General features: G+C 50.3%; 1 protein-coding gene and 2 long non-coding RNA genes across 4 annotated transcripts; 2 read left to right on the top strand and 1 right to left on the bottom strand.

The window, feature by feature from the left end:
* Positions 1-3,821, top strand: LOC127302241 (uncharacterized). The gene is made up of 3 exons (XM_051332658.1): positions 1-1,083; positions 3,080-3,256; positions 3,402-3,821. Exons 1-3 carry the CDS (start codon positions 601-603, stop codon positions 3,693-3,695), a joined length of 954 nt encoding a protein of 317 aa, XP_051188618.1. The 5' UTR covers positions 1-600; the 3' UTR covers positions 3,696-3,821.
* Positions 3,822-5,911: 2,090 nt separating this feature from the next.
* On the bottom strand, positions 5,912-19,892 carry LOC139831110 (uncharacterized). 2 transcript variants are annotated; one of them, XR_011745665.1, is made up of 7 exons: positions 19,745-19,892; positions 12,517-12,673; positions 7,552-7,652; positions 7,337-7,452; positions 6,873-7,100; positions 6,433-6,764; positions 5,912-6,316 (listed from the first exon to the last, which is right to left on the bottom strand). It is a non-coding gene; the product is annotated as an uncharacterized lncRNA (long non-coding RNA). The 2 variants fall into 2 exon arrangements; XR_011745664.1 differs by having other exon boundaries at positions 5,912-6,764.
* On the top strand, positions 9,635-11,269 carry LOC127302257 (uncharacterized). Its single transcript, XR_007852757.2, has 4 exons — positions 9,635-9,820; positions 9,890-9,930; positions 10,057-10,099; positions 10,189-11,269. It is a non-coding gene; the product is annotated as an uncharacterized lncRNA (long non-coding RNA).
* Positions 19,893-20,653: the final 761 nt, after the last annotated feature.

Genomic DNA, 20,653 nt, shown 5'->3' with positions numbered 1-20,653 from the left:
CAATCTTTTGGTCATGACCAAAAAATTGGTAGGGTATGATTTGCCAGCAATTCAAACACACCCACATTTCAGTCACTTCAGTCCAGCCGAACCGCCGCACCCCACCTAGGAGCACCCACGCTCGCTTTTGTCCCTCGTCTCACTGCCGCCGCCGGCGGTTCCGGCCACCGTACCCTTCCTTCCGGTTTATCTCAGGGATGGAACTACACTCGGGCAGTCGCCTCAGCTCGCATTCGCTCCCAGGAGCTCCCCGTCGTTCCTGCACACGGCGCTGCCCAGACGGCGGCGGAGAGGACCAGATCAGCGCCCTTCCGGATGATATGCTGCTCCAGATCCTCGTTCGCCTCCGCTGCGCCCGCGCCGCCGCCCTCACGAGCTCTCTCTCCCGCCGGTGGCGCGGCCTCTGGAGGCACCTCTTCGCGATCTCCTTTTGCGAGATCCCCTTGGACGCAGTCGACGCCGCCCTCCAACAGGTCGCCTGCCCTACTCTATCCCGCCTCGAAATAGAGATCCCCGAGAGGCACAGGATCATGGACTCTGCACGCCTCTCCGCGCTGCTCCAAGCTGCCGAGCGGTTCGCCCCGGCGGATCTCGTCGTCGATGTCCACGGGGACTGTAAAGATCAAGTTACACGTAGCCAACCTTTATCTCACACTGCCGGCAAGGCGCGTTGAGTTCTCTATGCTGGAGAGGTTGTCTGTCGCCCACTGCCGCTTCGACAACATGAACATGGTTGAGCTGATCAGCCGGTGCCCTCACCTGCGCGTGCTAGAAGTGGACCACTGCTGGCGTCTCGACACGCTCAAAGTTCACTCAGCGACCATTGAAGAGCTTGTGGTGGACGACTGGCTGACCAACGTTGATATCGTGGCCCCCGTGCTTAAGAAGTTCAGGTTGAAATCCACCATGGAGAGTTCCTTCAGCGTGTCCTTCTCAGCACCGATGGTGGAATATCTCTCGTGGTCATTCTCGTTTCACCATCAAAATGTCGGGATCGGCGATATGCGGCTATGGTGTGTGCGTGGCCTGAGTCTACAGACAAAACAGAGAGCCCACGTCCTACTGTTGGACATAGATTTTGCGGTGCGTATTCTCTCCTGCTCAATTTACCTTGCCTTATTGTCTTAGTTTGCTATTACATGACTGTTTTCTTTATAAATGATCGAACCTCGAAATGCTAAGCTGATGCACATTCTAAATGGATTTATACTTTTGGATACCATGCCTTGGAGTAGGTTGTTATAAATTGATGAAATAAGATCAGTAGCAAATTTGGGTAAGGTTGAGTCCAAATATGTCCCAATAAAGGCCCAGTATGACTGTATGAGATGAGTATCGCAAGTTACAGATCGAAGCATAAAAGCTGTTTATCTAGGTAAGTACAATAAAAAGGTACTCGTATTTTAGTTTTGCAAGTCTAAAGCTAATCTACTCTATATTCAACTAAGAAAGAACCAAACAACGTGCATCTTCCTCTCCTGCTCAATTCATCCTGTGGTACAGTCTTCATGCCAGGTTCTCTTAATGCATGACTAAGATAAGCATTACAACTTTGTATCCAAGTATAAACGACCTTTTATCTAAGTAAGCACACCAGAAAGAATTATTGTTGTATTTATGTACTCGAACAGTTAGGCAACTTTTTCCAAAATCCCTGGCGTCGGGCCGATATACTGATATGCAACAAACTACTGACTATTAACTATTAAGTTTTGAAAACGCCATTCCAAAACACAACCATGCATTGGTAGCGAAAAGTCACTGCTACGGCTACTACTACTGCATAGATACTGTTGCCAAGAATAGCTTATTGCTTACCAGCTATTGCCCCACCACCTCGTGTTCAACCAATCAATGCCAGCTGCTACCCTTCTCTGCCATGTCAACTGCCAAGGCCTCCATTCGGACAGCACATTGCTTTTGTGCTTATGTTTGACCTTAAACACTGGTATGGCCTCCAAGGAACCACTTTTCCATGGGTATGGTAGAGGTGTCATTCATGATTTTAAAGGCGTCTAAGAGAAGTTTGGGGCGCTACGACGCCTAGTCGCCTAAAGCGATCGATTTTTCAAGGCGTAGGGGATGGGGGCGCCTTGATTCATAAGCGCCACCTAGGCGACACTTTTTAAACCATGGTGTCATGTAGAGTAAGTGCTGATCGAAGAATAGTACAGTACCCAAGTTGAAACCAGAGCAACGAGATGACAGTGAATTGAGTGAGTTTGGAATTTTGAATGAGGAAAGAGAAACCAAGGTTTGATTATAAATTTTGTATGGCTGTAAATGGAGCCAAAGTCGGCAAGAGATTTAAACAAGAATCGAAGGATTTGGTAGTGCAAAGCCAGGTCTGGGAACTGTATTTTGTGTTTTAAGCTTATGCATGTGCTTAAAATAGCGAGATGCTATAGCATTGTAGATTTCGTCGAGTAAATAGAATTTTATTTAGCTACCAAGCCCATAAGCCCAAGACCACCTTACCAGCTGTAAGCCTCTCAGGCTCATAATGCTACCTGCCCACACATGGGGTGTCACCCGAGCTACCGGATCCCCACCACCACACAACATTGTAATTGTTGTTACATCACATATCAATTGTTTCGCTCAATGTTCATAAGGGCTGAACAATATAGCGACATTTTGTTTTCAAGTTATCTGGAAGAGGTTAGATAATCTGGCCAATGACTTTGGCCATGTTTGAATTGCAGTACTCGTCCCTGAAAAAGTAACAATATCGCTAGGGGAGCTTCGTAGGCTGATGTCAGGAAAGGCTTGCAGGGTGATGGATCGGCTTGATCGAAGTCAAAATTTTAGCAGTCTTTTATAAGTTATGGTCTTCAAAATGACAAAGTATTGAGAACATGCAGGCTTGAGGTAGTCTGGGAACATTATGATGTAGCTTTGCTATGCTCCTGCTTAGACCTTTCTTCTAGTCATGTCTGCCGAATGCATGCATAATAGGTTGTTGACCTTGGATCAAAAGTCACACATTCAATTACTTCTGCTACACATCATCAAATTGCTTTAATAGTACTCTGAGTTGATCTTTAAATTTCCTTTTCATGGACCTTCTATGCATTAGCACGAGGAATTTCTTGTGGACAGTGACTTGTTCCAGCAGATATCACCGCTTCCTGAATTTTCTGTTTTGGAGATGTATTTGGGATCATATGGACATGTTTTTGGAGCAATGATGTTGGATCTTCTTGGGACTTGCAACGCTATAACCAGGCTTAAAGTCACCATGCGAAGCTCACCGGTAATTCGTCAATCTGGGCACCCTGATATATAATGCATTTAAGAGACCTGTTTTTATATATTCTTCAGATGACTGTATAACTTGATACTCCTGTATGAGTAGGTTTTTCGGATTCATAATCAACAACACTTCACGATTTTTTCAGAGAACACAAGCATGCCCACCAGAATGTCTTTGTGATGAATTCCCAAACTGGAGAAGTCAAACTATCCCGCTGATGTCTCTTGAAGAAATAGATATAGATGGGTTTTTGGGACTGGGCCACGAAGTTGATTTCTTGAAACTTCTGTTCAGATCCGCAACTTTGATGAAAACAATGGTCGTCAGGTTATCCTGTAAGCTTTTCCCAAGTGATGGGGGATATAAGGAAATGTGCAGCATCTTCGAGGCGAATCCATCTGTGAAATGCTATGTTTATCGCAGCTCTGGATGGTATTAAGCAGGTTATTGAACCATGTCTATCTTATGATTCTAGTTGTAACTTTATATGATAGCCCCTAATAAACTTGAGCTACTGCCCTATCTTCATTTGTCGTCTTCATGTTTTGCGGAAGATTTACGTCAGTACTGCAAACTTCTCTGTTGTCTTGGATTTTTTCCATTAAAATAGCATGAACCTGGTTGGCAGCAGTAGCAGGTGCAATGGGAGCTCAACTGTTAAGTAGGCCAGTTCAAGTATAAAAGAAGAATGGAATGGGAGGGCAGGCGCTAGTTCATTGGACCTGTTTACGAGTTCCTAGACTGGAGGAAGTAGCCAGTAGATGAGTACTGAAAGGGCTTCCTCTCCAGCTTCTCGGTTGAAGTACTTCAGTTTCAGCACTGCTCATCAAACAGCGTGTCCAGGAGTTGTCAAGATCGCTGACATCCAATTCGCTTACGTCATTGTCTACCTTCACTTCTATCAATTCCCAGTGGCGTCAAGCACATCGAAGCTGAACGGACGGTGATTGTTTCGTTTTAGTGTGAAAAGTTATGGGTCATGAACACATAATCTCTATGGCTCAACCGCCTGTGCTTTTTCTCAAATGCGTGGATTTGACACGACCGTTTGGTTTCCTCTTGTTCGTGCACTAAATTGCACACGTTTAGGCAAGTTCATGTTAAGGACGTACCCAGTGCTGAGAGCTCCCGCACTGTACGGAGTCTGGAGAAGGTATTAGTGGCAAGCCTTACCCTCACGAAGTCCAATGTGAGGAGACCGCGACTCGAACCTGGGCAAGTTCATGTATGCACAACAAATTATGTTTAAAAATAGGGTGACATGAGATACTTATCCCGATCATCTTTTGGTCCTACTAGAAATATGTAGGCAATGATATGTATATGTATTGTATTATTTTTTTTGAAGAAAATGCTTGACTTTAGCAATGATAGGCGTAACCAGTTTATTCTTATTTTAACGGAAGACATAATGAGATTGATTAAAAATTCCATCCTTGTTTCGGACCGGTAATGCTACACCTACAGATGAAATTGGCTATGGAACGCTACGCGCTGACGTGACGAAGGGACGTGGAGCCAGCGTGGGTAACTTCTCGCTCACAGGCGAAAGAAAATCAGTTACGAAAAATATCCCCCATCTTCCCAGTAGAGCTCCACTACTTCATGGGCGGTGAGGCGGCCTAGACCTGGTCGGCGGCGGCGCGGCGACCTAGCCCTCATCCTTGGCGGCACGGCGACCTAGCGCTCTTCGGCGGTGGCGCCGTGACCTCTCCGTCGTCATCGGCAGCGCGGCGACCTAGCCCTCGGCGGTGGTGGCGGCGGCGCAGCTCCCCCTGTTCTGCAGCTGGACGGTGATTCCCCTCTCTTGCAGACCCATCTCGTCAGAGTTGGTCGTTAAAACTACAAGTTTCATAAGTACCAATGCAAGTTTGGCATCTTGCTAAAGAATTTTGTCTCTCTTAATGCTGGTCTCTTACAATTTCATTTCGTGGGTATGCCACGGTCGGATGGATGAGGCTAATGTGATCTGCACTGAGATCAAGACGAGACGATTGCTGCCAGATTGCTACTGGATTCTTTTCTGCAGGAGCATACAATTTTATCTAGTGGATAGTCCTGGGGATAATGGATTGTATTGCAGCCTGTAGTAGAGTTAATGAATGTAGAAACAGGGCTGGGTTGTATGATTTCTTCTCAGGGTAAAAGTTGTGTGACACAGCTTAGTTGTGCACTTCCATGTGTTATCTTTGTACCATACTAGTACTTTGTATAAGCTTCACGTTTATATTTACATGAATACAGATTGTTCAGATGTACCGGCACTTTGGTTTCTGTCGTTGTGCCATTTTGTACTGCTGCTAGCTCATGGTCTGACTACCAATTAGCTCCACTACCTGGTTCTTGTTTGTGGTTCTGGGGTACATTTGGATGTTGTTTCGATAGTTTTCTAGCTGATAACATTCTGGACTCAAACGCATGCCAGACAATTGCTCTTCTGAACTCAAACGAGTTCAGTTGTACATTACTCTTTCTGTTGGCATGTCCAAGGGAAAACAATGTGACGTGTACAGCATTGGATGGTACAGGCCTGAGATTCTGTGAACTACTGTTGCTGGTAGTTTGTATGCTATACAATGTGATATGTTGTATGATAAGATAATAAATAATAAACTCTTTTGATGATAAATTCATTATGATATCTTTCTATTCCAATACTGAAAATTGCAATCGCATATAATTCAATAATCAGTTCAAATACACTGTGGAGAATCCAGATTCCGAAACATAAATTCGTTTACTTTCTACTACCCTGTGCCTATTAGCTATTACATTAAAATTTCCAAGTGCATAAAAGATTATAACAAAGGTCTGCATCCAACATCCTTAAATTACACAATTCATCTCTAACTTTGATCCATCGTATTGTTGGACTTCTCCAGTTCCATCAAAGCGTAATTGCAGAGAACTGGACACAGGAGCGGAGCTTTGCTGAACTTGATACAACATGCTTGTATATTTTCCTAGAATTGGAGGCATAACGACAGACGATGAACCTCCATATGGTGATGCAGCTGTCATTGTTTGATTTATGTTGCTAACACTAAAGTCAAACGGTTCCTGCACCAAGCAAGTTTAGAAGGTACTTGCTATAGAAATAAATAAAGAGACAAAAATATATACATGAATTGCTCCATATGGTATTGTGGCTGTCATCGAGGTCAATGTTGGCACACCTTATGGGCACTACGGAGCTCTTGAGGAAGTTTGTGCATAGCCTGGTAACCTTTCCGAAGTCATTGAGGATGTGGGCGAGGTTTTGAATGTCTTCTTTAATAGGGGCTACAAAACCGCCACATCATCCGCATAAAGAGATGTGCGGAGGATGGTACCCCGCCCTCGGATCTTATTGAGAAGCCCATGTCCCGTTGCCTTTTCCAACGCATGAGCCAAAGTATCGATAGTCCAACACCTTTTTTTTCTTGTAAAACTTCTCCTTAATTAATAGAAAGGGCAAAGCTTTTGCCCGCGTTTCAAAAGAAAAACTAATGTCCAAGAAAAAAGATTCCTGGTCCAGATAAAGTGGTAAAAGACATATGTGCTCAGGTATGTAGTGAAAATAAAGAGATGACAAACAAAGATACTTGAATTGTGCTGTAACTAAAGAAATAGCTACCTCATATTTCGTCTCCTCTTGTTGTAGGCTGTCTCTCTCGGATGATTTTCTTTTTTGCATTTGATCTTTTATTTTTCATTTTCATGGAGTGAACCTGAAATAAATACTAAATTAGTGGACTTAAAGTGTAGAGCTTTTCGAAGAATCAAAGTATTTGTTAGAAATGTCTCTTGTTCAGCTTTCTTCTTCTCCTTTTGTGCAGATTTCTTCTTCTCCCATCTCCCATTTCTGTATATCATGATAATATTATAAGAATATATATAAGAAGTTAATTAAACAAAGAACATATTAGTCAAACCAACTGAACACTAATACTACTGCCGCTCGAGGTAATGGACTACTACTTGCGTGCACCGTGACCAGTGTTATCCCCTAAAACAGGTGCTGATTAGCTAGTGATCAAATTTTAAAAAGCTTGACGAGAGACATTTTTTTTGACATAGCAGAGTACGAAGATTGAGTACCTGCAAACGCAGATGGATAAGGATCAGGCAAGCTGAACTGGGTTTGATCAATTTACTTGAACCTGTTCCTCTGCCATAGAATGATCGATCAACAGCTTGGCGTGGTCAATCTGAACCTACAGTGCAGTTTGTTGCATAATTAGCAGAATGTCCGGCGGCCGCCAACGGTCAAAATGGTGAGGTCTATCTACGGGTTGAGGACGATGGTGAGGTACCTGCGTGAAGCCCGGCCATTCACCACGGCGCGATGGAGGAAGCGGGACGGTGGCGGCGGCCCTGCACGGCGGCGCGATGGAGGAAGGTCGTCGTGATCGATCTGAACAAGGGCAAAACGTATTAGGCACGTCCTATTGGTTCCATAATTAGCGGCACGTCATGTTTGTTGCATAATTAGCGGTGCTTTTTTTTTCCTTCCGTGCAGCAGCCACGTACAATTCCATCCGCGTCACCGCGTAGCTATTCCGTAAGTCTCCGTAGGTCTAGCATTTTCGGTTTTGGACCTTCTCCTCTAAACACTTTCTTTGGGTTTTGCCATTTCAGCCCAACCGCCACCCCCACCACTCCAAAAATTCCATCCTTGTTGTTACCTGTCGGTGGCAGGGGCACGAGCAGAAACCGTCGGGCTCCTAGCACCCTCGGTGGAGGAGGTCCCCGTCCGCTTGGCGGGTGGCGCAGACGGCGCATTCAGAACCTTGCCTTCCTCTTTCTATTGCTAGAAAATGGTGGTTCTCCTTTCCCTGGCATACAACTCTCATAGGTTGGGACTGATGTGGTACTTAAATCCATGTTCAGGATTTAAATCCATGTTCACGACTAGCTACATTTAGAAGCTACCTGGATTGGTGTGCCTGTGATTAGGAGACGAGAGCCACTTTTATAAGTTCTCACGAGTTCCGATAAATCAGAATGTTCATTATTTAAATTTTCATCTTCATCAATAATAATGTAGCCCTAGTGGATACCCTTTAAATTTCTCTTTTCTATATTTGTCATCTCAAAACTAGTCACGCACACATCAAATTCCTGCGCCTGCGATGAGTCCCATATAGCTTTCTAACATAGAAAAAAAAAGAGAAGGTCACTAATAGTATAAGTTGAATCAATGAATAAAGAACAGACTTTTGAGAGAACTAACCCGCTGTTTTTTATCCCCCAGGAACTTCACAAAAAGTAAGTTAGAGAAAAATAATGTTGAATGCCTTCATCCAGTTGTCAATAGTCTACTTCGGAACAACAAGCATGTGACGATCAGTTTTTTCTTTTTTTTTTTTAGGATCAGTTGTGTCTCTACTCTTTTTCTTTTCTTTTGTGGGTTTAGTCTAATGCTTGAGATACCCCTGCAATGCTTGAGATACCCCATGCTTGAGACTAAACCAACAAAAGAAAAAAATAGTAGAGGCACAACTGATCCTAAAAAAGAAGAAGAAAAAACTAATCATCACATACTTGTTATTCCGAAGTGAACTATTGACAACTGGATGAAGGCATTCAACAGTATTTGCTCTAGCTTACGTGTTGTGAAGTTCCTGGGGATAAAAAAGAGCAGGTTAGTTGTCTCAAAAGTCTATTCTTTATTCATTGATTCAACTTATACTATTAGTGACCTTCTCTTTCTTTTTCTATGTTAGAAAGCTATATGGGACTCACCGCAGGCGCAGGAATTTGATGTGTGCGTGACTAGTTATGAGACGGCAAATATAGAAAAGAGAAAATTAAAGGGTATCCACTGGAGCTACATTATTATTGATAAAGCTGAAAATTTAAAGAATGAACATTCTGATTTATCAGAACTCATGAGAACTTACAAAAGTGACTCTCATCTCCTAATCACAGACACATCAATCCAAGTAGCTTCCATTGACAGTTTTGTTTTTCAAATGTAGCTAGTCCTGAACATGGATTGAAGTACCACTGGCTAGTAACTGATGTGTGTTGTTTCATATTTGTTTTTGGTTTAATATTATTAATGTTTACCAGCTACGTGGCAGAATGATTTGCATGAGCTTTGGCTCTCCTACACTTCGTGGTACCTAAGGTCTTTACGTCTATGTCTTCAGAGACCTTTGATATGTGGTCTCAAATTTTGGGTTGCCCTTATAAAAAATCGGATTCGTATTCCGCCTTCAAGGATTGTTTACAACATTACAGTTGATTCGGATTCAGAATCCAATATCTTGGATTAGCAGGAGGTGGTGGTGGAGGTTCACAAGGTTGGGATTCTCGTGATCACCAATTTCAGTATTTTAAAATGAAGTCTATTTATAATTCTTTATTACAACTTCCTCTTACATTAAATTGTCAATAAGGATGACCTTCCAAAAATGACATTGTTGGGTGCTGGAAAGGTTTTCAGTTCCGAGGACAGCACAGTAACGGATAAGGATATTGAAGATATTCTAGATAAAAGAGAGAAGACAACGACACAACCTAAAGCAAAAATACAAAAAATCGCTAAGGATAGCATTAAATTTAGTTGGAACAAGCGTATGTGCCTGTATACCTGCAGCAGCCCTCTGTCTTTTGTCCACCTACCGAACACCTTCTTCTATGTAGATAATTGTTATTGGGATGAACATCGCAGCATGTCAGAGAAGGTAATAATTCATACATTCGATTCATGTGCTGTAATTGTTTTCTAAAGTGTCTTGCTTATCACCAACTGAATTCTCCTCCGTGTCTGCTTGTGGTCTTGGTGCTAACATCAGAAATTTTTGATACAGAAAGTAAAAAATAAGAAAGATACCATTGAGGGGGAAGCCGAAGGTATTACTCGCTCTTGGTTTTCCAAGGTTGTATTACAGCATGCAAGCAAGTGGATCGTGCTAACTTTATTATTCTTATGTGATGCTCAGATCAGCGGGATCCTTTGATGCCCGAGGAGACAGAATGGAAGGGACGTAGCCCATGTTGTTATTTAGTTGACTACATGGATACTGGTACTGAAGCTCGAAGAGAAGATGAAATACAGAATGAGGAACAAGAACCTGGCTTCGGTGATTTAGTTGGAGTGATAGCCAATAGAACATCAGTCCCAACCTATGAGAGTTGTATGCCAGGGAAAGGAGAACCACCATTTTCTAGCAATAGAAAGAGGATGGCAAGGCTCTGGATGCGCCGTCTGCGCCACCCGCCAAGCGGACGGGGACCTCCTCCACCGAGGGTGCTGGGAGCCCGACGGTTTCTGCTCCCGTACTCGCTCGTGCCCCTACCACCGACAGGTAACACAACACTCCACCCGACACACACACACACACACACACGCACACTTCTGTTACTCGTCTAGCCCGCCGCCGCCGCCGGTTCCTTTGTTCCGACCGCCGTCTCTGTCCCGCAGTTCGCCGCATCCTTCCGATTTGTATCAGGGATGGAGCTGCGGTAAGGTCGTCATCTCAGGTCGCAGTCGCTGATAGGATCTCGCCGTCGTTCCCAGCCGCGCCGCTGCCCAGACGGCGGTGGAGACGACCGGATCAGCGCCCTTCCGAACAAAATGCTACTCCAAATCCTCATTCACCTCCGCTGCGCCCGCGCCGCCGCCCACACAAGCTCTCTCTCCCGCAGGTGGCACGGTCTCTGGAGGCACCTCTTCGAGCTCTCCTTTTGTGACATGCCCTTGGACGCAGTCGACGCCGCCCTCCAACAGGTCGCTTGCCCCGCCCTGTCCCGCCTCGAAATAGAGATCCCCGAGAGACACAGGATTCTGGACCCTGCTCGCGCCTCCGCCCTGCTCAATGCCGCCGCGGGGCTCGCCCCGGCGGATCTCATCATAGATGTCTGGGGGCACTGTAAAGATCGCGACTTTCCTATCCAGATTACCTCCTTCGAACGCGCCGCCTCGATCAAGCTACGTGTGGTCAACCTCTACCTGACTTTACCGGCGGGCGACAACATCGAGTTCCCTGCGCTGGAGAGAGTGTCTGTCGCCGGCTGCCGCGTCGACAACATAGCTGAGCTGATCAGGCGGTGCCCTAACCTGCGCGTGCTAGAGGTATGCGGGTGTTGGGGCCTCGACACGGTCAAAATCCACTCGTCGTCGATCGAGGAGCTTGTCTTGGACAACAGCGGTGTACTGGGTAACCTTGACATCGTAGCCCCAGTGCTTGAGCGATTCGGGTTGCGAGCCACCATGGGCGGGGACTTCAATGTCTTTGTTCTCGGAGCCGATGGTACAATATCTCTGGTGGTGGTGCTCGTGTGAGCGGCGTAATGTCGGAATTGGCGAGGCATGGTACCTAAGAAGCCCGGATCTATGGACGAGAGGAGAGTGCCTACATCTTACGGCTCAACATAGATTTCTCGGTGTGTCTTCTCACCTCCTCAATCTACCTTACCTTGTACTAGTATTCATGCTAGGTTGTCTTAGCTGGCATACATGTCTATTCTTTTCTGTATAAATTGTCAAACCTAGAAACGTTGAGCTTATGCAACTTCTAAAAGGACTTACATTTTGGATTTGAGATAGTATGCCGCAAATAGCAGGTTGTTATAAAGCGATGAAATAAGATCAATGTCAAATGTGGATAAGGCCGAGACTAAATATATTCTTTGAAGATCCGAACGACATGAGTACAAAAACTTTGTTTCTAACTATAGAAACATTTTATTTAAGTAAGAATGATAAAAAGAAGTATTTTAGTTATGTTACTCTACAGCTAAGCTAAATAGCTAATCTATATTCAACTAGGAGAAAAACAATGAGAAATGGTGAAAATTTTGATCTTCTTGTTCGGTGCTTCTTGTCTCTGCTCAATTCACTTTGCGGTATTGTCTTCATGCTAGGTTGTCTTATTAGATTACTAACTTGGACTTACATGTTTGATCGAGGACGATATTGCTTTGCGATGAGTTGCTTTGTAAACTGATGAAAAAAATCATCCACATATCAGCTAGATAGCAAATTGGACAAGGTTGAGTCCAAATAGAGTGTCCAGCTAAGATCTACTACCAGATAGGAATTGCAATTTTGTATCTAATCTGGACCTATACTTTATTATGTTGTGCAAAAATGTACATACATTCACACTTGCCTACCATTTCACAAAACTTTCCCAGCAAGAATTTCTTAAAGAACTCTTAGTACTTTCAAGCCTATTCCTTGCATTTTGCAAGGAACAAAACCCGGATCGCCATCTGTAGCAACCACACATAGCAAACAGGAAGGGTTAGAGAGAGACAGGGATTACCTCGTCACCGTAGTTGTCGTCGAGCAGCAGGACACAAGGACGGTGGCATCCTCTCCGGCGACACCAGCAGCGGCCCACATCCGCCACCAATGTCAAAGCCAGGACAAAAAAAAACCATGTTACCGTAGGAAGAGCAAGAAGCCATGTCCAAGGGTAGCTGCAACAAATTAGTTATCAAACCTTAGTGAAAACTGAAAACGGATTTGACTAGTAATAGCTCCAGACAAGACACAAGTTTCATCAGTGTTTGTGCATCATGAGAAAAAAAATCAAAAGAATCTAATGCCTATGCAGGCCAAGTTTTTAGTTAAGTTAAATTAAACAGACTTTCTGCTTCCATATTTCAGGAATAGGGAAAAAAGTGCATGCAACCAGGAGTCCGGGACGTACTCCAATCCCTTGGGAATCAACTTCACTTCACACTTGAAGCTATGTACTAGTGAGAAATGAATGCGAAGACGGTTGGAAAAGAACTACGGTTTCGAGGATGGCTCCGCACGATTCTAGACGCAGCCTGAGCTCTCCCACCCCCAACCTGTAGCCCCGCCGCCGACGAGCCCCGACGGTAGGTCCTCTCCATGTGCCCTAACCCAGCCTAACCTCCACCAGCCTCGCCGTCGTCGAGTCCATCGCCGGCAGCCCTCAGATAAGCCCCTCCCCTCCGCCCATGGCGTCCAGCTCCAACTCCGGCGCGTCCGCCGCCAGCCTCCGCTGGCTCGAGTCCGCCGGCGAATCCTCGAGTGAGCGCTCCTACCGCGATGTCGCGGCCACCCCCCCCCTCCCCCGCTGCCGCACGACCCCCGCGGCGCCGAGGGCCGTGCTGCGAGCGGGTCGCCGGCGAGGAAAGGGTGCCGGCCTCTGCCCGCATCGGCCCGCGCTCGGAGATCCACGGACACAGGCGCCGCCCAAGTCGACGCGGACGGCTTTCAACGCCCCCGCGCCGGAACCGTCGGCGCCGCACCTCGCCACGCCACACGCCGAGCCCCGCCGCCGCGGCACCTCCCGGAAGTGACGAGCTTTGCTTCCGCCGCCTCGACCCGGCCACCGCGTGCGTGATCGCACCAACAGGGTCAAATGCCGCACCGCCTCATCTTAGGCCACTCCTCCGGCGGCCAGGAAACCTGCTGCGCGAGCAAAGGCTCCGCCGCCTCAACGACGACCGCGCGCGGCCACGCGCGGCGGCAACTGTCGCGCCCGCGCTTGTCGCCGGCGCCTGCACCTGCGCCCCAGCCTGCTCCAGTGCCCCCGCCTGCCCCCACGGCCACGGCTGCACGGCCGGCCCCGGTGCGTGTCCTTCTCTCGCGCTTCGTCGAGATCGAGGAGGCTGAGCTCACCCTGCGACGCGCCATGGTGGCCTCCATCACCGGGACCAGGCCTAGCGTGCGAGCGGGCGATATGGAACAGGCCCTCTACGCCATGTTTGACCTGGCGCCGGGGGATTTCACCGTCCACCTCCACCACCCGGAAGACTTCCTCATCCTCTTCACGGCCAAGCAAACCATGGACCGCCTCGCCGGAGAACACCTCGTCAACACCGCCAACTTCTCCTTCCTCCTGCGACCGTGGAGCAAGCTCGCCCACGCCGGCCAAGGCAGGTTGGATCAACGCGTCGAGCTCGAGCTCCGCGGCATCCCCGCCCAGGCCTGGCATGCAGCCACGGCAGAGCACATCCTAGGCTCGGACTGCTGGATCGAGCGGCTTCACCCAAGCACCAGTCCCGCGGCGACATGGCCGTGTTCCGTGCTACGGCGCGCTCCGACAACCCATCCGCGATTCGCCGCCGCGCCATCCTGGAGATCGTCGAGCTTCTGCCATCGCACATCCCGACCGCGCCGCCAACGCTAAGGACCCTCACCTACCCCATCACCATCGAGGTCATCCCCGGCGAGGGGGCTACAAGTGACACGGCGCGCGCCTCCCAAGCCGGCGGCCGCGACAGCGGGGGTGGCAACGCCGGTAATGGCCGGCAAGATGGCGCTCAAGGACGTTCCCGGCGCAGAGGTCGGAAGAGGCGGCGCACCGGAGCCGCGCCGGAGGGTCGTGCTGATGGCATGGCCGTGGACTCCCTTGGCTGGACCGCGCCCTGCACATCCCGCGCCAACGGCGTCGACGTTGATCCTGGTTGGGGCTCCGACGGCCACAACGCGGCGGCGCCACCAGTGCAGAAAGGGCGGTGGACCCCCTGGCGGACGACTACGAGGCCGACCATCCTAGTCGCCACGCCAAAAGAGAAGGGCCAAGGCTGGCCGGCTGTGCACAACCTTGCCAAAGTACGGAGGGCCAAGGCTGCTGGTGCCCTGCACAAGCGACACCGGGCCATGCTACACGGACCACGAACGACCCAATCGCGTCGCGACTATGTGCGGCCGGGAATGCGGTGGGGACCCCAACGAAGCCATGGCCAAGGAGCGTGAGGTCGGAGATCAGCGCGCGTCCCCGACCGGGTCGCTTTGCAAAGTGAAGTCCACGATTCAGCGTTGGAGGCTAGCGGCTCGGCACCCGACACCGATCCTCTCGTCGGGGCAAAGCGATTGCTTCACCTCGGCTGCTAGTGGAGCGGTTTGGACGCTTGCTGCGGCCGGTCGGCGCCGCACGACGGTGACACCGGAAGCCATGCAAAACCACCTTCTCCCGCCACCTCGCCGGCCAAGACTCCGAAGCTTCCCCCAAGATGGATCTTTGGGCCAGGCCCACAAAGCCCACGAGGCCTCCAACACGACCTCGAGGCCCGGGAGACCCAGGATGAGGCAAACCGAGCCCGGTGACCATGGACTTGGCTGCGCCGGCGCCGTGCCAAACACGCCAAGCCCGCCGCGCTGTGCTGCGGACCCCACGCCGACACCACCGCTCGACGGCGCTTCGCCTCGCCGCCGATCACGCTCAGGAGAAGGCCGCGGCCTGCGCAGCCGCCTACCACGTGGACGCTCGGCGACTTCCTAACGGCTGCCACCAAGGAGCTGGGCTCTGCCCTGCCTACCCCGGGGAGAAGAACGCGCCGCCACCCACCCAATTTTGCGCCACGACGTGGACGCTCGGCTTCCTCCGCAAAAACGGTCAATGCGCCGCCCACTGCTGAGCGACGTGCCCACATACAGATCCTGCGCACGCTCGGCATCATCGACACGGATCAGGCCATCACGGCGGAGGCCATGAAAGCCTACGACGACGTCTTCGCAGCACCAATCCCACTCGTCGTCCTCACTGCGATCGCAGCTCTGGTGGACCGCCAACTACCCGCCCATCTACTGACCCCGAATGGCAGCGCGACGCCGGATGACCGGCCGGTCGTTGTTTAGGCTACGCGCCCGTTTTGTGCTTCATCGATCCTGTTTCTATGGATTACGGACTCAAAATTGTAATTTGGAATGTACGTGGGCTCAACGCACGTGCGCGCCGCATCGCCATCCGCTCGCTGTTGGCCATCACAGACGCCTCGATTATCTGCCTCCAGGAAACAAAGATGGAATTGCTCTACTCGTCCATTGTCCTTGAAACGCTTGCCTCGGAGTTCGACGATTTCACTTACCTACCGGCGGTCGATACTCGCGGCGGCATCTTGCTTGCATGGAGGAGCCGGATGGTGACCGTCACCGACCCAGAGTTCACCACGAACACGATCACCGCCAAGGTCCGCACCCAGTCGAGCGCCGGCCCATGGTGGATCACGGTGGTGTACGGCCCGCAGGAGGACGCCGAGAAAATCGCCTTCCTGCAAGAGCTACGCGACATCCGCAGGGACTGCGAGGGTCCGTGGATGATCTGCGGTGACTTCAATCTGATCTATCAGGACGAGGATAAGAACAACAGTAACTTAGACCGGAGGATGATGGGGCGGTTTCGACGCGTCATCAACGACCTCGCACTCAAAGAGGTGTAAACGGGCGCCGCTATACTTGGTCCAACGCGTAGTCGCCGCCCACCCTCGTCCGCTTGGATCGCGTCTTGTGCACGGTGGACTGGGAAGAGCAGCATTGTCACTGTCATCTTCGCTGCATCGCCTCCGTCGTCTCGGACCACAGTCCCTTGCTGCTTGACTGTTCACCCCTGCCTCCTGCGCACCGGCGTTTTCACTTCGAGGATTTTTGGATTCGCATGCCCGGGTTCCAAGAGACGGTGGCATCGGCCTGGCAATCCATTCACCAAGCCAATCCCTTCCTGCGCCTGCTCCTAAAGATGCAGGCCACGGCGCGAAGACTGACAAGTTGGAGCGCGCTCTCCGTGGGAAACGTGCGGCACAAACTTGCCCTCTCGCGCGTGCTTTTGCTGAGTTTTGACAAGGCACAAGAGGGGAGGGTGTTATCTGCCCAGGAGGAATGGCTGCGCAAGGACATCAAGCGGAAGTACCTGGGCCTTGCATCGCTCGAACGGACCATGGCTAGGCAGCGAGCTCGCGTCGCCTCGCTCAAGGACGGCGACGCCAACACTTCGTTCTTTCATCGACAATGCTCCTACCGCAAGCAAAAGAACACGATCCACAGCCTATCGGGCCGACGGACGCACGCTCACGGACCTGCGAGAGATCGCGGAAGCCGCCTTCCTCCATTACGAGGGGCTGCCGGGCACGGAGGAGCCGCGCGGCGCACGCTCAACTTCGACGACCTCATCACGCGCCACGAGGACACCTTGACCTTGATGCACCGTTCGGCAAGGAGATATGGCGAGCGATGCGGCGCATGCCCGCAAGGAAGGCGCCGGGCCGGACGGCTTCACCGCTGAATTCTGCGCGCATGCGGCCTGCGGTTAAGCACGATGTCGTCGACATGTTCCAACAACTATACGAGCTACGAGGCCGCGGTTTCTCCAAGCTGAACCAAGCGTTCCTCACCCTGCTGCCAAAACATGCCGGCGCGTCCACCTTGCGCGACTTCAGGCCGATAAGCTTTGATCCACCTCTTGGCCAAGTTGTTTGCCAAGGTGCTGTCCCACTGCGTCTCGCGTGAAGCTTGATGGCATTGTCGGCCGGTCCAGAATGCATTCATCGGCGGCCGAAGCCTCCACGACAACTTCGTCCTTGTCCAGGCAATCGGCTAGGCTCCTACACCGGTGGGCGCGCCGCGCATCCTCCTCAAACTCGACCTGGCACGGGCGTTCGACTCCATCGCCTGGCCGTTCCTCTTTGAGGCTCTACGCCAGTATGGCTTCGGCAATCGCTTCCTCGAGTGGCTAGCCATCCTGCTGTCCTCCGCGAGTACGCGGGTGCTCATCAATGGCGCGCCGGCCCGGCTATTTGGCACGTAAGAGGGCTTAGGCGGGCGACCCCCTTTCACCGCCGCTCTTCGTCCTCGCAGCTTGATACCTTGGGGAAGTTATTCAAGTGCGCCGTCGAGCCGCGTCTGGGGCAGCTACACCCGCGGAAAGAGATGCCCACGATCTCGCTATATGATGACGACGTGATCCTCTTTTGCCACCCCACACCCGAGGAGGTTGTGGCTGTCAAGGAAACGCAGAACTGTTCGGCCGCGCCTCCGACCTCCGCGTCAATTACACCAAGAGCACCGCGACTCGATTCGTTGCGTTCCCGAGGATGTCCAGCAGCGGCCGTCCAGAATTGAGTTGCCGATCGTCGAGCCGCCAATCACTTACCTTGGCATACCCCTAATCGTGAAGAAACCCATCGCTGCGCAAGCTGCAGCCCGTGGTCGGCAGTGGTCGCGGCGAAGCTCCCCACCCGGAAGGTAGGGCTCATGGACAAGGGCGGCCGCACAGCTATGGTCAAATCTGTTCTAGGCGCCATCCCGATCCACCAAGCTGCCGGTGATAGCCCCACGACAAAAAAACCATCAAGGTGATCGTCAAAATCCGGCGTGGCTTCCTCTGGGCCGGGCGCGCCGATGCCAAGGGTGGCCATTGTCACGTGAATTGGCGGCGGGTGGCGAGGCCGATCTCCCTTGGGGGCACAGGCGTGCGCGACCTGGAGCGCACGGGCCTCTCCTGCGCTTGCGTTGGCTATGGCTCGATCGCATCGATCCTCGCCGCGCCGGCATGATCTGGACCTACGGTTCACCGCAGATGAGCGCGCCACTGTTCTTCGCATCCACCACGATGCGGATCGGGGACGGACGCAAGGCCTTGTTCGGGAGGACGAGATGGCTCAATGGACGGTCCATCGGCGAGATCGCGCCGGCTGTTGCATGCTTGCATACCCAAGCGGAGAAGGAAGGCGAGACGGTGGCGGACGGTGCGGGACCATGCACAGGCACGAGACATCCATGGCACGCTCGGGCTCCATGAGATTGGGCGGTACCTTATGCTCGGCAAGCCATTGACGGCACACGGCTCCACGACGCCCCGGACCAACCGCTCTGGAAGTGGACGGCGAGCGGCAACTACTCGCCGGCTCCGCTTACCCCGCCACGTTCCGGGGTTCCACCCTACGCCGGTGTGGAAGCACATTTGGAAAGCTTGGGCGCCACCATGGGTCAAGTTTTTCAACTGGTTAGCGTCCCGAGAATCGGTCTTTGGATCGCCACGGCCGGCGCGTCGTGGCTGCAACACCACCCCATTGCCTACTATGCGATCGGGAACCGAGACTATGCGGCACCTACTCATCCATCGCCCCTTTGCCAAGCAAGTTTGGCTCGAGGCCCTGGCTTGGTTGCGTTTGTCGTGCCGCACGCCACGGGACACCGATGATTCCATCTTCACTTGGCTGGTGGAAGCGAAGCAAACGACGCCCAAACCCCTCCGCAAAGGGCTAGGATCAGCAGCCGGCCTCTCACGCCATGGATGATTTGGAAGCAGTAACGAGTGTGTTTTTGAGGGAGCACGGCCGTCTGTGCGCGACCTGATGTCCAAAGTCAAGGAAGAAGCTTCCCTGCAGGCTAAGGCGGGTGCTATGGGACTTAGGGTAGCGCCGCCGGCAGCACAGGATGTACACCGAGTAGCCGAGTGTGTTCTTTGTATGCTGCCTCCTAGGAGGACTGTAAACATTCTACCTTTTCAATGAAATGAGACGCAAAGGTCCTTTGCGTTTTCTCGAAAAAAAAGAAATGAATGCGAAAAAATGCAGCTTTTCGGGTGCAACTACAATGACACACGCGAGTTTTTTCCCGAGAATTCGTGGCCTAATTCAAGTAATCGTCGGGCTCTACAGGACCAAACCTAAAGCCATGGCACAAGAGATTTATGCATAATTTTCGCCACTAACACATTTATTCAACATGATAAAATGATCTATACTGAATTTGAAAGGACTCGAAGTCGATGAAGAGGAGGAGAGTAAGCTCACGGGCAGCAGAAGCTTGGGGAGGTAGTGGCGGATGATGTGGTGGTCGGCATGATCGAGGAGCAACGGTTTGGGTTCGTGGCCGGCGCGGCAACATTATGTATGCGCCATTTTACACTAAATTATGATGATTCATGGATTAGATACCAATCAAGAAATAAATGCTTGGATTCCTTTTATACCTACGAGCAGGCCTTGATGACTACATGGCAGAATCACGATAACATTACACGACCAAAGAAAAAAAAATGCAGTTTACATAACATCAGACCCTATATCTGTCCTACGACGTATTAAGACCCCAACTTAGTTTCTCAAGAAGGATTAAGGAATGTGAAAATCCTTGCAACTATTGAATTGGTATGTTAGCAACTACACCATATGTTCGAGTTTAGATCTCACCTTGAGCATGGCTGACTAAACATGCATACATTTATATTGAAACCATAACCAATAAACAAAGAGTCACAAAGCACCGGTTATGTGGCCCATGAACTAAATGCTCAATAATAAGTGGGCCGCCGGACCAAGCCGGGAAGTCGGTACGGACAGCCGTGGCATCGCATAACACAAACAAGCTGAAGTTAAAATACCTCAAATATCGGTACAAGAAACAAAAATATAATTCAAAGCAAGAAACAAAAATATATAAAAGTATAGTTCTAACTGTAACATCGAGATGATACTTCTAATCGAGCTTCTATACATAGAGGAGCTTGCAGGCTAGCTTTCTACTCTAAAATGAATGATGCAAAAACAGGGCAGCAAACCAGTAAAGCTCACAATAGAATTTGCACTCAGTATTAACACTAGGCACGACACATGCATGGATAAATATATATACCTAAAGGTGATAGCAACACCCAAATCATGCAAGAGCTAGTAATAAAACCAAACAGTCTTAGAATCAAG

Source organism: Lolium perenne, chromosome 5 (genome assembly GCF_019359855.2).
Source record: "Lolium perenne isolate Kyuss_39 chromosome 5, Kyuss_2.0, whole genome shotgun sequence".
In the NCBI taxonomy this organism is placed as follows: Eukaryota; Viridiplantae; Streptophyta; class Magnoliopsida; order Poales; family Poaceae; genus Lolium; species Lolium perenne.
This window is presented reverse-complemented; position numbering and strand designations above follow the sequence as displayed.